The 17,593-nt window shown below is 42.6% G+C and overlaps 1 protein-coding gene across 1 annotated transcript in view; it reads right to left on the minus strand.

The window, feature by feature from the left end:
* LOC124253696 overlaps positions 1-17,593 on the minus strand; it is a 47,220-nt gene that overhangs the window by 2,705 nt on the left and 26,922 nt on the right. Inside the window, exons 21-29 of the mRNA XM_046687510.1 lie at positions 17,297-17,377; positions 16,003-16,126; positions 15,680-15,853; positions 13,508-13,744; positions 12,857-12,966; positions 11,498-11,567; positions 10,685-10,921; positions 1,154-1,396; positions 247-483 (exon numbers count right to left, since the gene is read on the minus strand). Coding sequence (XP_046543466.1) covers positions 247-483; positions 1,154-1,396; positions 10,685-10,921; positions 11,498-11,567; positions 12,857-12,966; positions 13,508-13,744; positions 15,680-15,853; positions 16,003-16,126; positions 17,297-17,377 — 1,513 coding nt within the window. The remainder of the gene's footprint in view (positions 1-246; positions 484-1,153; positions 1,397-10,684; positions 10,922-11,497; positions 11,568-12,856; positions 12,967-13,507; positions 13,745-15,679; positions 15,854-16,002; positions 16,127-17,296; positions 17,378-17,593) is intronic.

Genomic DNA, 17,593 nt, shown 5'->3' on the forward strand with positions numbered 1-17,593 from the left:
CCTCACGCTGTGCGTTTGGTTTTAAATCAAGTTTAGAGCTACTATAATTTCGTTATATAACTCTGATTTTCCAACACAGTGCGTTTATCTCCACTTTACCATATCCGTGTTTTTAAGATTTAAAAAAATACATACTGTGTTGGAAAATCAGAGGTATATAACATGATTATATACCTCTGAATGACTTTATTTAACCAATCACAATCCAGTGTTTGTTTAAGTCAGGTAGAATACGGGTTCACTCACGTGTGTACAAGTCACATATCTTATCAGGGACGACCGTGACGGGATTACTCCTGGGCTGGGCAGAGGACAGTCTACAGTCTGTTGTATTGCCACAGAACTCAAAGCTCTTGCACTCGAAGCCGCTCTGCTCCACGCATAACTTTGCACAGGCGTCTCTTGTGACGTCGGACACCACGATGTCGTCATGGCTGCTGATGACGCTGTTGCTAGTTTTGCTGAAGTCGTATACGTAGTTTCCTATTGGAGAGAACGACAAATGAGGGAGTATGTTCTACATCAAACCTCCTGCTTTATACATGATACCCATCATGGGAGTCGAACTCAGACCTTCGGGGCGAACATTATAATTACAACTCCCCAACCGAACAATGAGTTATTTGTGTTGAAGTTTTCGAAAATCTCATCAAACAAATCTGTTTTTACAAATATGTGCAATGACCTTGGACATAAAAACGTTCGCGTGGGTAACACAGGTTCAGTTCTGTTTTGCTTGCAGTCTTGGTAATAATTTTCAATAAACTCCTAATGAACGATAAATTATGTATTAATTAATACACGAGTTTTGCAAAATCATACAAACGACCTTAAAAAGACAATGGGTGGTTTATAATGCATTTAAGTGTTTAAGTGTTTACTTTGAATTAAGAATTGTTGAAACTAAAATATCAAATTGAATACAGTTTGTGCATACTGTGCTTATATTTGTTTACCGTGAATTCATATGACCGTTTTGCTGTGTAATACTGACAAAACCGTTTTTTAGCAAAAACAAACAAAAACATTTTTCCGAAAGAAGGAATAAATGACCAGTTGTTCACACTTTCAGTATCTCAAACAGCTGTTTGATCATGTGCATGCACGCATTTGCGTTTATTATTCCAATAAGTTTTTAAATATTGCAGCTCACTGGAATAGTGATCACACATTGGGCTGGCGACGACGGACGTATCTGGCACCTCCAGTATGTGTTGTTTCCGGAGACCACAAGACTTGAGGTTGGGGCAGTAGTCGAAGCTCTTGCAGTCGAAGTCGGTGGTGAGGGAGCAGCTCTTGGCGCACATGTCGGGGGAGTTGACTGATTCCAGATTTTTGTCGGCAGGTGTCAGCAGGACCTGGCCGGGGTACTTGTTGAAGTCGTACACATAACTCTCTGGGGAAGACACGTGTCTCTCTTTAGTACAAATGCAGTTTACTGGGAACACATCCGCCATGTTTGGTTCATGTTTCTTAATAATAATAATAATAATAATAAGTACATTTATAATGCGCCAAATCCAGACACAAAGTGTATGCTCATAGCGCTACATAAGAGATTCTGACATCACGAGGTTAAGAGATAGCGGCTAGAAATGATTAGAGTCTATAGAGCTGAGTGAAGAGAAATGTTTTGAGACTGTCTTTGAACATTTGCAGAGTAGAGATTCCTTTAAAGATCACATATACTCTAGGGGGGTACAAATATATAAATCACTAACTGGCATCGCATTAAATGAAACCCCGACATTAAAACTACTCACTTCGGTCTTTAATTAACTTAAATCGACCTTTTTGACAACAGTGCACAATTCTCACCCGCGAACGAAATTTCAACCAATCAGTGCGGGGCGTCTCTGTGACGTCATATGAGGAATAGATATGAGGGCCGATGCAGAATTCATTTACATTTCAGGGGGTAAATTATCTTGTTTACAGGTTTGTATAAACCTAAAATCGTGACAACTGTTGTGGAAAATGAAAGCTATATGTTCTCACAATCTACTGTCATTTAATTTTGTCTCCTGCTTTGCCTAGTTTCCGAGTTACAACTTGTTTTCATAGACGATTCTGTCAAAATCGCTTGGTGTCGTTAGGCCTTATTTGTATAATGACTGATCCAAATTGATCCTATTTCTGTGTTTTTTTACCTCGATATTTAATCATGTCATGTAAAAATCTGTTTGTATTCTCATAACAGTGTCGGCCCATAAGTTTTCACATGCAATACAGCAATTAATACTCCCTTGTTGTAACCCGTGTTAGGGGGTATAAACCTACACATGTTATTTGTCATCATTCACTTGATGGTCAGTTAATGAATTTATAACAGGTATAATTAGTGGTAACACACTTCAATTACCCGACAAAGGTTCCCATTTGGCATTTCTTGTGTCTGGAGTAAATACTCAACATTATAAACATCGATCAAAGGATTAACCGATAACACGCTGATTGATTAATTACTTTTATCTTACACAGCGGATTTGTCAAAAGGTAGTGTTTATATATGTCCATTTACTAATCTATACTGAATACACTCTGTCGTGTCGGTGTCTGCGTAAAAACAACGTCCTTCTTTCAAAGGATTAACCGGCAATACATTGATTGATTGCCCATTATTGGCTAACTAAATTACTGTTTTTAAAGAAAGGCGGACATTATGCAGTTAGTTGCCAGGTGTGCTATCTTGGGTGACCAATGAGACTATACACCAATGTGACATACCTGAAACGATATATCACTTTTTCGTATAGTAGACTGTTAAAAGACACATTACTTAGAACAGCTGCAGATGAATGGCATATCACTCGTTTTTGTGGATATTAATGGATACATTCCTCGAACAAGGTAATAGCCTGACATTGTTCCTATAAATTTAATCTGTTTTAATTTTAATATTTGCATTTTGTTTTTATTCATTTGTGGTAGCATTCAACAGAATCATTGTTTTCGCCGTGAAGTGTAATGAGACAGACAACATACACTAGGGTGTGTGTGCGAATTATGATTCACATTGGCAAACTATAAAATGTCTAGATATTACAGTTCTGTTATAAATTCACTATAAGTATCAGCAGATCGTCTGCTTTTTATTTAGTTTCAAAATGCATACAAGTATGATAATAAACTAATTAGGATTATAAGACCAAATATAAAGACGCACATTGACTAGAATCTACATACTGGTGAGTGGACATTAACCATGTGAATGTAACTTTATCGCGCAGTATTGTGACTTCGACCCCCACCTCGCTTCCGTGGAAGAAATCGTTATGTTATAAGTTGTGTCATGCAAAATCCTTTTGGTTATGATTCCAATACATATTTAACTACGAGTAGAAGTAGTTTTGATTTTCTAACTTGATGAAAACAAACCATAATCTCATTAATTCTAACAGACTTTAGCCCGTCACTTTACGATTTTCAAAAATGGCGGCGCCCTGTCGCAAACATCCGCCGGTCTGAGGATAAATGTTATTTAGGTTTGTTTTCACCGAGTTACAAAATCAAAACTACTTTCTACTGGTAGTAAAATATATATTTGATTGATGGCCAATAGGATTTTGCATGACATAGCTTATAACATAACAATTTCTCTCGTGGCAGCGAGGTGGGTGTCAATATAATACTACTTACAATATTATTGTTACTTCGACCACAACCTCGCTTCCGAGGAAGACATCGTTATGTTACAAGTTGTGTCATGGAAAATATTTATGGTCATCAATCATATACATATTTTACTACAACTAGTAAGTATCCAAGATATTTTTATGGATTAAACTTCTTTTTAATTTCTCTCACGACGTTTCGAGACCATTCCTGATGAAGGGCCCTGGAATGGTTTTGAAACGTCGTGAGAGAAATTAAAAAGAAGTTTAATCCATAAAAATATCTTGGACATCAATGTACAACTTCTAAATGCAACTGAAAGACAACTAGTAAGTAGTTTTCATTCTTTTACTTCCGTGAAGCGATCTGAATACAAGTAAGATATCGTTTCAGGCTTCCACAACGGTCGCTTCGCACTCACAAACATAACCCATTTAGCACGAACTGCGGGGTCCTGTGGAAATCTGTGCATGGTGACACCATCGCCCGACCCCTAGGAGCAATTGACGACAAAGCAACGATTCGGCATGTCGTCGTTCATGTCGAGAAATCATCAACATGATGAGCGTGCTACACACTTTTTATACAACTAACTGAAAATCGTTCCTCATATGACGTCACTGCAGTGCTCTGGCGACAGAGTTACGTAACCTGTCTGTGGTTTCGTTGGCGGGCGAGAGTGAAGCAGGCGACTTTTTGGCAACTGTTATTCGCTCGGTATTAATTAACAACAAGTTTTTTAAGAATAAATTTGGTGTTCCGCATAAGTCTAACCACAAATCTTTCATATGTAATAGTTAAAAGAGTACAAAAAAACAAAGTTTATTTGTTCTTTAAGATAATCTGGGAGTTTATTCCAGAGAGTGGTGGCATTGTAAGTAAATGATCTCTGACCAAATCGTCTCAGACGTGGGGTTGGAACAGAGAAGAGATGTTGTTGGGCAGATCGGAGGACTCTAGATGGGTGGTAGACTTGTGTGAGTTCAGACAGGTAGGAAGGCGCTGATTGGTGATAACACTGATAAGCCAGTGCAAGCACTCTATACTGAACACGTGCATCAACAGGTAGCCAGTGCAGTTTCATCAGTATGGGCGTGATGTGCACAGATTTCTTTGATCGTGTCACTATCCTTGCGGCAGAATTCTGAATGCGCTGAAGCCTGGACATTTGTTCATTGGTGATGTTACATAAAAGACTATTACAGTAGTCCAGCTTGGATAGCACTGAACTCCTGACAAGCATATGGGCAGTATCAGTAGACAGCAGGTGCCGGATGTTGCCGATGTTCCTGAGATGATAGTGACAAGCTCTGCAATTCATAGTGATGTGCTGATCCATTGACAGGTCATTGTCGAGGATAACTCCCAGATTTCTAACACAGTCAGTGAAAAGAACCTGGGACTGTCCAACACTAAGAGATGAAACATTTGCCTTGTTCCGCTTATCCCGTGTACCAATCAACATGGCTTCTGTCTTGTCTGTGTTTATTTTCAACATGTTTGTGTTGATCCAACACTGAATGTTGCTGGTGCAGATACCCATATGAGAGACAGCAGTCTGGGCGTTCTGAGGCAGGAAGGAATCAAGTAACTGAGTGTCATCAGCGTAGAAATGGTGACCAATATTCATGGATGAGATGAGTTTTCCCAGATCAGAGGTGTAGATGGTAAATAAAACTGGACCTAGAACAGATCCTTGAAGAACACCACATTTCAACAGAGTCTTGCTGGAGGAAACCCCTTGGATAACAACAGATTGAAACCTGTCAGTGAGGTAGGATGCGAACCAGTCCAAAGCCACTCCATCTATGCCAATGGAATTCTTCAAAGTTCCAATGAGTCTCTCGTGATCGATTGTGTCGAAGGCGGAGGACAAGTCCAACAACACTAATAGGCCCACCTTACCACAGTCGCATGTTGTAAGTAACTCATTGGAAACTCCCAGAAGCGCCGTTTCAGTACTGTAGCCAGGTCGATAAGCTGATTGAAACTTATCAAGAAGGGAGTATCTTGAAAGGTGTGATGAAAGCCTCATCTTCACAGCCCTCTCAATTAATTTTAACAAAAATGTCAGGTTAGAAACGGGACGATAATTCTTTAGTTCTGAGTTATCAAGTCCTTGTTTCTTAATGAGCGGACCTACAACTGCCTCTTTAAGAACCTTAGGAACTGTTCCAGACTGGAGACTCTGGTTAACAATCCTGGTGATGACTGGAAGAAGTAAGTCCATGTAAGTCAGCAGGATCTGTGTAGGAATAGGATCAAGGCTGCACGTGGTTGGCTTACTGGACTTGATAAGAGAGAGGACATCTTGTTCAGAGAAAGCTTCAAGTATGTCCAGTTTTTCTCCCACAAACTGAACCGGTACATGATCAGCATTCGAGTTTTTCCCAGAAAGTGTTACATGGAAATTTTGACGTATCTTGTCAATCTTATCCACGAAGAAATTATTGAACTTTTCAACAAGTACATCATTAGTGTTAGCTGGAGGGAGAACAGTATCTTTCTTTCTGCCCATCAGCGCAAAGATAAAGTTGTATAGAGCACTGGATGAGTCCTTGCATTCTATAACCTTAGATGCACAATATTCACCTTTTGCTCTCCGAATCTTTTGAGCTAAAACATCATGGTTGTACCAAGGAGTACTTGTTTTCTGTTTAATTATCTTTGTGCATGGGGGAGCATGTTTATCAAAAAGGGTTTTCAAGGTGTTATTATAAGTGTCACACAAGTCATCAAGATCTTCTGGGGGATCAGAGACAAGTTTTGTATTCCTCAGGTCGCTGGCAAACGAAAGCGTATCCATGTCCTTAAGATTCCGACAAGTGACATCTACGTACTCAATCGGAGGACCGGAAAGTGAGAGATTGAAGATGATCATAAAATTATCAGACAACTGTCTATCTTCAACAGAGACACTTTTTATCAACTCACAGTCACTCCTTGTAGCCACCCAATCAATGACGTGGCCATTTTTATGTGTAGGAACATTCACATGCTGAACAATACCATGAGCGTCAAATAACTTCCTGATTCGTATCACTTCTGAACATGCCATCTTTTCAAAGTGAACATTGAAGTCTCCCATGATGAGTATACACTTTTGTAAATGGCCGTCTAGAAAAGAAGTAATATCCTGATAAAACTGTGATACCCGAATCTTGTTTGCATTTGAAGGAGGGGGTCAAAAAAGACAAACTGTCCTAAGATTGACTTTGGAATAGGATATCAACCCTTCCATTAGTTCAAAGGAATCATACACAGAGACTGAAGTATCAATAATTCTTATCTTCAGTGATGTCCTGTGAATAACTGCCACTCCACCTCCAGTAGTATGCCTCCGAGGAACATGTAGCAACTTGTATCCGCTAGGAGTCATTTCAGCAATTAGCGAGTCGTCTCCCTTTTCTCTCAACCATGATTCAGTAATAAACAAAGCATTCAAATTGTCATCAATGATCATGTCTGCGATATCAAGAGTTTTATTGCCAGAGGACTGGGCATTCCACAATGCCATTTATAAGGGACGTTTCTGTTTTTGTTTTGGATGTATATGGATTAAGTTATCACAGTTTACAGCCCTTGAACAAGGGATGTCACTGCGTTGTCCATAGCTACAGGAAACAATGGGAATCCTTCTTTGTTTCTTACGCCCGGCACGACAGGGGCACTTTTTACTTAATGAGCTACTTAATAAGCCACGTGCGAGTGCGTCACAGTTTGAAATACTGGAGTGAGTATACGTTTACGCCGCAATTAGCAATATTCCAGCAATATCACGACGGGGGACACCAGAAATGGGCTTCACACCATGTGGGAATCGAACCGGGGTCTTCGAGGTGACGAACGAACACTTTTACCACTATGCTAGCCACAGCCAGGAAATACGGGACAATATACTTCAAAGTAAGCCTTTGTGTACGTTCATGTGATTCCGGATTTATATTAAATATCAAACCAATATTTCATAAACGTCTAAAATATGGACTTCAAGATCGAAAAGGTACCCGGAAATGATGATCGGAATGGCATGAGACAAGTTACGTTCATCGGACCTCTTTTTAACATACCTCTTTTTAAATTTGCTGACAGAGATGGCATTTACAGAGGCATTTAATTTAAGCTGTTGTGTTGGAGCAAAGCTTCAGAAACCCAGAAATCTTACTGAGGAAGGGGTTTGTGCACACACATTACCAAATTGGCGGAAGATAGCCTGTAAATGTATTCCTGCGATGTTTTCGATAGCATGTAATTATCGTGTTTTTGTCCCTATTTCGAGGTCCTTGTTGTGCATAGCAGGACATCAGAGCCACTGATAGTGACCACACATTGATTCAAGGCGTTGTGAAGAATTTGCGTCCCTTAGACGCAGAGGATCCGATGATCCGAATTGATTACGAATTTGGTCTGTCGGCACATAGCGTGCTCGTGACTTCAACAGGAAAGTTAAGCAACACGCTTCAATAGCCACTTGGTACTACACTGACAAAGCCATTCCGAGGAGCAACAGACTCCTCTGCCCTTTGTTTAAGGAGAAGATCGACCGTCAGCATTTTGTTTCAAAACGACACAGCTCTGTTAAGGTAATATTAATGGGATACGGTTGAATATACCTAAGGCTCATTACTTTCCACGTCTATCCGTGTCCCAGTTACTTGGGAAAATGAGGTGTGGTTGCGCATGCTTTTGTAACTTTTGTGTGATTAAAATATGTTATTAATCTGATGTAATGATGCGTTTTATCATTATTCTCTTATTGTATTGTATTACTGTGATAATGCTTGTGATTTTAGTGTCTCATAGACCAAATGGCCGGGTGCTTTTTATGTTTAATGTAAAAGCACGTGACACTTTAATAAACATTTTCTCTCTCTCTCTGTTTCAAAAGGACACAGCTCTGTTAAGGTAGTACGATTGGGACACGGTTGAATATACCTACGGTTAATTACTTTCCACATCTATCCGTATCCCAGTTCCTCGGCAAAATGATCACATCCCGTTTGTTATCCCCCTTGTAGCAGCTATCCATTTATTTGAAACACGAAGTCCATCAATCCATTACATAACAGTACCATCCATTTACTGATATCAATAATTATATAATAAATACCACTAAAAGAATATGTAGATGCATAAATGACAGTATTACAAAACACCAACATCACGTAAAGAATACAAGAAATCGGTGACCACTGACTTGCATACAGGTCACAGTAGGACTGGGATGGTGACCACTGATTTGCATACAGGTCACAGTAGGACTGGGATGGTGACCACTGACTTGCATACAGGTCACAGTAGGACTGGGATGGTGACCACTGACTTGCATACAGGTCACAGTAGGACTGGGATGGTGACCACTGACTTGCATAAAGGTCACAGTAGGACTGGGATGGTGACCACTGACTTGCATACAGGTCACAGTAGGACTGGGATGGTGACCACTGACTTGCATACAGGTCACAGTAGGACTGGGACGGCGACCAACTTACTTGCATACAGGTCACAGTAGGACTGGGACGGCGACTAACTTACTTGCATAAAGGGCACAGTAGGACTGGGATGGTGACCACTGACTTGCATAAAGGTCACAGTAGGACTTGGATGGTGACCACTGACTTGCATACAGGTCACAGTAGGACTGGGATGGTGACCACTGACTTGCATACAGGTCACAGTAGGACTGGGATGGTGACCACTGACTTGCATACAGGTCACAGTAGGACTGGGACGGCGACCAACTTACTTGCATACAGGTCACAGTATGACTGGGACGGCGACCAACTTACTTGCATACAGGTCATAGTAGGACTGGGACGGCGACCAACTTACTTGCATACAGGGCACAGTAGGACTGGGACGGCGACTAACTTACTTGCATAAAGGTCACAGTAGGACTGGGATGGTGACCACTGACTTGCATACAGGTCACAGTAGGACTGGGATGGTGACCACTGACTTGCATACAGGTCACAGTAGGACTGGGACGGCGACCAACTTACTTGCATACAGGTCACAGTAGGACTGGGAGGACTGGGACGGCGACTAACTTACTTGCATACAGGTCATAGTAGGACTGGGACGGCGACCAACTTACTTGCATACAGGTCACAGTAGGACTGGGACGGCGACCAACTTACTTGCATAAAGGTCACAGTAGGACTGGGATGGTGACCACTGACTTGCATACAGGTCACAGTAGGACTGGGATGGTGACCACTGACTTGCATACAGGTCACAGTAGGACTGGGACGGCGACCAACTTACTTGCATACAGGTCACAGTACAGGACTGGGACGGCGACCAACTTACTTGCATACAGGTCACAGTAGGACTGGGACGGCGACCAACTTACTTGCATACAGGTCACAGTAGACTGGGACTGGGATGGCATACAGGACCACTAGGACTTGCATAAAGGTCACAGTAGGACTGGGATGGTGACCACTGACTTGCATACAGGTCACAGTAGGACTGGGATGGTGACCACTGACTTGCATACAGGTCACAGTAGGACTGGGACGGCGACCAACTTACTTGCATACAGGTCACAGTAGGACTGGGACGGCGACTAACTTACTTGCATACAGGTCACAGTAGGACTGGGACGGCGACCAACTTACTTGCATACAGGTCATAGTAGGACTGGGACGGCGACCAACTTACTTGCATACAGGTCACAGTAGGACTGGGACGGCGACTAACTTACTTGCATACAGGTCACAGTAGGACTGGGACGGCGACCAACTTACTTGCATACAGGTCACAGTATGACTGGGATGGTGACCACTGACTTGCATACAGGTCACAGTATGACTGGGACGGCGACTAACTTACTTGCATAAAGGTCACAGTATGACTGGGACGGCGACTCACTTACTTGCATAAAGGTCACAGTAGGACTGGGACGGCGACCAACTTACTTGCATAAAGGTCACAGTAGGACTGGGACGGCGATCAACTTACTTGCATACAGGTCACAGTAGGACTGGGACGGCGACCAACTTACTTGCATACAGGTCACAGTAGGACTGGTTTGTGATAAGGACTGAGAAGATGACCATCTTACTTGCATACAGGTCACAGTACGACTGGTTTACGAGGAGGCTCTGGCTGTTGTCGGGGTGGAGTCTGCTCAACATGCAGTCCCCGGTTGTGTAACAATACGAAAACGACTCGCAGTCGAAACGGCTGTCCTCAGAACACGCCGTCGCGCAATCGTCCACAGCCATCTGGTGGAGGATGAAGTCGTTATGGAGGAAGGCAGCGTTGTTTCGGTAGACCTTGTAATGCTTGAAGTACTGTCCTTAATGAAAGATGTTATACATTCATAAGGTGTTCATTTAGTTGAAATATTGATCAAAGTTGTAATTGCTGAATACTTATTCTAACTGATTTTCATGGCTGTTTCAGCCTGTTTGTTTGTTGTTTAATGCTACACTCAGCAGTATTCCAGCTATATGTCGGCGGTCTGTAAATAACCAAGTCTGGACGAGACAATCCAGTGATCAACATCATGAGTATCCATCGATCTACGCAACTGGGATACGATGACATTTATTAACCAAGTGAGCGAGCCTGACCACCAAGCCAGGTTAGCTGCCTCTTACAACAAGCAGTTAGACCAAATTTGACAGTGATCTTCACGAGTATTGCCTCTTACAACTAGCAGTTAGGCCAAATTTGACAGGGATCTTCACGAGTATTGGTTAAAGTAGTGTGAACACAACTCACTAATGTTACACTAATCCATTATAGAAACATTTGAACTGGTGATCCATCGTACCCACAGGTATATTCTTGTTCTCCGGACAATTTGTATTGCTACCCCAGACTCGAACACACAGGTGTAAGAGGTGTTGCTCAAATGATGTAGACTTACCTTCTGTGACAGACGGGGGAGTCGTCATCATGATGTCATCCCTTACTCCGTTGGCGATGTACATGATCGTCTACGGAGATAAAACATTTATGACATTCAAAAGACGCATATCACTGAAAGTTAAATATATAATGGTTGTCACCCCCTTCAATTTTTTTAATTGGAGAGGGGGTGTGGGGTGGGGAGGGGGGTGACAACCATTATTGGCATGAGTATAGCATTGGCCTTTGAAAGTCTTTCCTCAGACAAACATCTTTATGTACTTGTTTGGGGCGGTGGGGCAGCCTTGTGGTTAAAGCGTTCGCTCCTCACGCGAAAGGCCTGGGTTCGATTCATCGCATGGGTACAATGTGTGAAACCCATTTCTGGTGTCCCCCCATGATATTGTTGAAATATTGCTAAAAACGCCTAAAACCCAACTCACTCACTCAATTCTGTACTTTTTAAAGAAAGGCAGCAAATCTTCTTACGGCATACCAACGACGGTGCCTCGCGTGTCGATGTAGATTGTGTCAGGCGGAGGAATGGAGGAATTGTATTGCCTGTTTTTCCGAGTGGGTTTTTAAGACTTATGCACCTTTTATGATTCACTGCTCAAAGCAAATACGTTTTCCCTCAAGAATACGAAATCTCGAAAAGACTTGGAAAGAAGGTAGTGTGATACATGTGGTCTCACCTTAGGCAAGTGAGTTTGTTCATAATTGCCACTATTCACCCAGTAGAAAATAGGTACCCGGTGGGATAAGTCATGTGACTATGACCTTCTAGCGCTTAACAGGCAGCTTGGATTATCCGGGGTAATAATGTGCTGTGCTTTGATTGTCAGCGCTATGAGCATACCTAGTGTGGAGGATTTGGCGCCATATAAAGGGACACATTATTATTGTTATCATTATTGGACAATACACAACAAAGCATTCATTGGTCCGTGGTATCGAAGCGAAACAAATAAAAACATTGTGAAGTTGTTGTTTTTCTGAAATGTAGGTGTTTTCGCCAAAAATAATATTCGCAGTTTGCGCACCTATAACCGGATAGGGTGAAATTCATTCCACTTTTTAGGAGGTCTCTGTTGGATAATGATGCTATGCTTACAGTGCCTTCCATCAGTGTATCTGAATCAGTTTATTGAGTTTAACGATTTCACAAAACTTCTAACGTCTAGAGGGGCGGTGGTGTAGCCTAGTGGGTAAAGCGTTTGCTCGTCACGCCGAAGGCCCGGGTTCGATTCCCTACATGGGTACAATGTTCTGGTGTCCCCCGCCGTGATATTGCTGGAAAGTTGCTAGAAGCGGCGTAAAACCCAACTCACTCACTCACTCTAACGTCTAGAACGATTTATCTGTTGCTGTACCTCACCTGGTTACCGTAATTGATTGGGATCTGTATCAGATGCTTGTACACCAGATCTTTGATGGTGTCGTACACATGCAGCATGTCGGGTTCCTGAGCAGAACCGTTTACGGTACCTGGAATGAGATACTGCATGTCGTAGTAGTGGTAGCTGTACCCCCTGTAGGCGTCGTAATACGTGATGGTAGTAGTAGTAGTAGTAGTAGTAGTAGTAGTAGTAGTAGTAGTAATTATAATAATAGTAGTGATAGTGGTTGAAGTACTTGTTTAACGCCGCACTCAGCAATATTCCAGCTATATGGCGGCGGTCTGTAAATAATCGAGTCCGGACCGGACAATCCAGTGATCAACAGCGTGAGCTTTGATCTACGCAATTTGGTTACGATGACAGGCGTCAACCGAGTCAGCGAGCCTGACCACCCGATCCTCTTAGTCGCCTCTTACGACAAGGAAGGGTTGCTGAAGACCAATTCAAACCTGGATCATCACGGGTCTAGTAGTAGTAGAGATACTAAAAGCAGCATTGCAAGTACGAGTAGCTTTGGTTGTAGATGAAGTAGCATGTGTGGTGGAGTAGGGATTGTTGGAGTAGGAGCGGTAGCAGCAGCAGCAGTTGTAGTAGTAGCATTACACCCAACAAATTTAACGGGTACTCACGTGAGTAATGCGTGCAGATTTGATTGTCATTTCCAATATCAGCCGGTTGCATGCTGTCGTCGACGTGTGTTTTGCTGAGTCGGCAAATACTTGAGGAGGGACAGATGTCGAAGCTGTTGCAGATAAACTGGGATTCCTTTATGCAGGCTTGGGCGCAGTCGTCGGGGGATTTGATGTTTGTGATGGTCTTCGATGTTGCGTGGGCCGGGTGGGGGCCTTGCAGCTTGGTGAAGTGTACTGTCAAGACACAAAGGAGTGAGTGAGTGAGTGGGTGAGTGAGTTTAACGCCGCTTTGAACTGTATTTCAGTTACATCCCGGCGTATCAGCTTAATGTGGACGAGGACCGGGGTGTCCTAGTTGATAAAGCGTTCGCTTGTCACATCGAAGACCCGGATTCGATTCCCCATGTGGGTACAATGTGTTAAGTCCATTGCTGGTGTCCCCCGCCGTTATATTGATAGAACGGTGCAGCTTTGATGGAACCAACGAGCATGAATGACGCTGAAAGATCAAGAAGCTTGGTCACAACGAACAAAGAAGAATTATTTAAGGGCAACGTCAATATGGTCATCCATGTCTGGTTGAAGGGAGATACTGTAGACACACAAAGTATAAGGTAAATAATCTGGATCGTTCACCCCGTACCAACACCCGAATATTTTTTTCCTATTTTCTTTGTTTTCGCACGTTACTAATCAATAGCCATGCTATATCGGCACGGCATCAGACAGGCCAGCGACAAGATCAACGATACCATTCAATACAGTTAACAAAGTCATACGCCCAACCATTGTGACTCACATAAGAGCCGTCTCTTACAACAATTACAAGGTATTCTGACCAACAATCCCTCCTAGTGTCACTAGATCTGTGACTGACATAAGAGCCATCTCTTACAACAATTACAAGGTATTCTGACCAACAATCCCTCCTAGTGTCACTAGATCTGTGACTGACACAAGAGCCGTCTCTTACAACAATTACAAGGTATTCTGACCAACAATCCCTCCTAGTGTCACTAGATCTGTGACTGACATAAGAGCCGTCTATTACAACAATTACAAGGTATTCTGACCAACAATCCCTCCTAGTGTCACTAGATCTGTGACTGACATAAGAGCCGTCTATTACAACAATTACAAGGTATTCTGACCAACAATCCCTCCTAGTGTCACTAGATCTGTGACTGACATAAGAGCCGTCTATTACAACAATTACAAGGTATTCTGACCAACAATCCCTCCTAGTGTCACTAGGTCTGTGACTGACATAAGAGCCGTCTATTACAACAATTACAAGGTATTCTGACCAACAATCCCTCCTAGTGTCATTAGATGTGTGACTGACATAAGAGCCGTCTCTTAAAACAATTACAAGGTATTCTGACCAACAATCCCTCCTAGTGTCACTAGATCTGTGACTGACATAAGAGCCGTCTATTACAACAATTACAAGGTATTCTGACCAACAATCCCTCCTAGTGTCACTAGTTCTGTGACTGACATAAGAGCCGTCTATTACAACAATTACAAGGTATTCTGACCAACAATCCCTCCTAGTGTCACTACATCTGTGACTGACATAAGAGCCGTCTCTTACAACAATTACAAGGTATTCTGACCAACAATCCCTCCTAGTGTCACTAGATCTGTGACTGACATAAGAGTCGTCTCTTACAACAATTACAAGGTATTCTGACCAACAATCCCTCCTAGTGTCACTAGATCTGTGACTGACATACACAGTCGTGTCTTACAACAATTACAAGGTATTCTGACCAACAATCCCTCCTAGTGTCACTAGATCTGTGACTGACATAAGAGCCGTCTCTTACAACAATTACAAGGCATTCTGACCAACAATCCCTCCTAGTGTCACTAGATGTGTGACTGACATAAGAGCCGCTCTCTTACAACAATTACAAGGTATTCTGACCAACAATTCCTCCTAGTGTCACTAGATCTGTGACTGACATACACAGTCGTGTCTTACAATAATAACAAGGTTCTGGGAACCTATTCTGACCAACAATCCCTATAGTTTGTTGCAAGCTACAAGATGTGTTACTTACATATGTAGTCGTGTCTTACAATAATAACAGGGTTCTGGGAACCCATTCTGACCAACAATCCCTATATAGTTTGTTGCAAGCTACAAGATGTGTCACTTACATATGTAGTCCACCTGTCCTAGCAGAGTGACGGTCATGTAGACGTTGTTCAGGTTGGAGTTGACTTGAGGCTCCTGAAAGCGGATTGCCGAGGAAAAGGTCATATCGGACAACACCGCGAGAACCTCCCGCTCGAACAGGATCTGTATATCGTCCAGATAGGGGTCGAATGGTTCTTGAAAAGAGAAAAATAAGTATAGTTTGTTTGTTTGTTTGTTTGTTTGTTTGTTTGTTTGTTTGTTTGTTTATTACTTAACGCCACACTGGGCAATGTTCCAGCTGTATGGCGGTGGTCTGTAAACGGTTAAAATATACACTACTTACTGTCGAAGGTGACCATGAATCTGTGTCGTTGGTCGTCGCCGAAGCAGTTCTTGATGTCAAAGACACTAATGCCAGGATCCTCGTCGTCAAAGTCGTAGAAGTTATACACCATGAACATGTTGATCTGCCGACAGATTCATAAGATCCACAAATCATAATTGGCCACGCTTGTGTTTCTAGGTTTGTACGGCCCATGCTTGTCGGTTTTACGTAAGAAGTGCACGTTTAAAACGAGCACCACTTCGGGATCGCCACCCCCATTAAACAGACACGTTGTTCAATGTCATGCTATTCGAAGTGGCGTTATACCAACTCACTCACACATCAGTTGCTTGATATAAGTGAGACGACTGACTGAGTTTGGTTTTACGCCGCTTTTAGCAATATTCCAGCAACATCACGGCGGGGGACACCAGAAATGGGCTTCACACATTGTACCCATGTGGGGATTCGAACTCGGGTCTTAGGCGTGACGAGCCAACGCTTTAACCATTAGGCTACCCCACCGCCCCTAAGTGAGACGAGTGTAAGACTGATACGCAACGTATTTCAGATTGCTTGACATGGCGAAAGGACCAAAATGTCGCAGATCTTTGACCTTTTACACGCTTTGGCCAAACAAACGAGGATGGTGCTAACAGAACAAGAATCGAAATCATTTGAGAGTAATAAACAGCGTTTGCAACTCCATCTCAAAAGAGAGATGGCCGGAACTATATATAATGAGCCTAATAACAGCAGTTAACCCCATCAAATTCTACTGAAGATGTGCCACGACCTGGATGAAGAAGGTATACCCAGGGCATCGTAACAAGTGGGCCACATGGCAACGGCATTTTACGTTCCGTGAGCAGCCGGCGCCATCTTTCAGCCTGACAATGCTCGTCCTCACAATCTGTACTGACTTCGTGAGAACTAACAACATACATATACTGCCGTGACCGGGGCAGGAACTCATCTGACCAGTTGTGGAATGAGCACGAATAACGTTTACGTCAAGGCAAAAAAAAATACAGAAAAGAGATGCCAACCTACAAGATGTCAGGACAGTTGCCAATTTAGCAGGACGTACCGCTTGATGCCGTGTATGGAGAGAAAATGTCTTTAGCATTAGAGTATTAGGACATTAATTTATTTCTTTTAATACAACACTATGAGAAACATGACCAAGGGTCGTAGCCACGCGTAGCACATCCTGGCAGTTAAGGGGCGCAACTCTTCTTATCTGTGTGTCGGATGATAACTCTATCTTATTTTTGTTGGGGTCTTATCATTGTAAGACGGACGTACTTACATCAGGTGCGACGACGTGGACCATGACGGGCTGTTCCCTCGTGACGTCACTGCTTTGGTCTGCCACCATGTTCCAAGCACTCTAGAATTCATTTAAACAAGTCAACAAAGCCATCAAAAAACACATTCTGCTCTGAGCATAATGAACGCCATGCAGGGATTGATGTACACAATGGAATATCAAGAGAACAATGAGCATGCTACGTTGTCAGAGTGAGTGCGTGAGTGAGTGAGTGAATGAGTATGGTTTTACACTACTTTTAGCAATATTCCAGCAATATCACGGCAGGGGATATCA

This window comes from Haliotis rubra, unplaced genomic scaffold, assembly GCF_003918875.1.
Source record: "Haliotis rubra isolate DU_JTF1 unplaced genomic scaffold, ASM391887v1 Scf55, whole genome shotgun sequence".
NCBI classification, from domain to species: Eukaryota; Metazoa; Mollusca; class Gastropoda; order Lepetellida; family Haliotidae; genus Haliotis; species Haliotis rubra.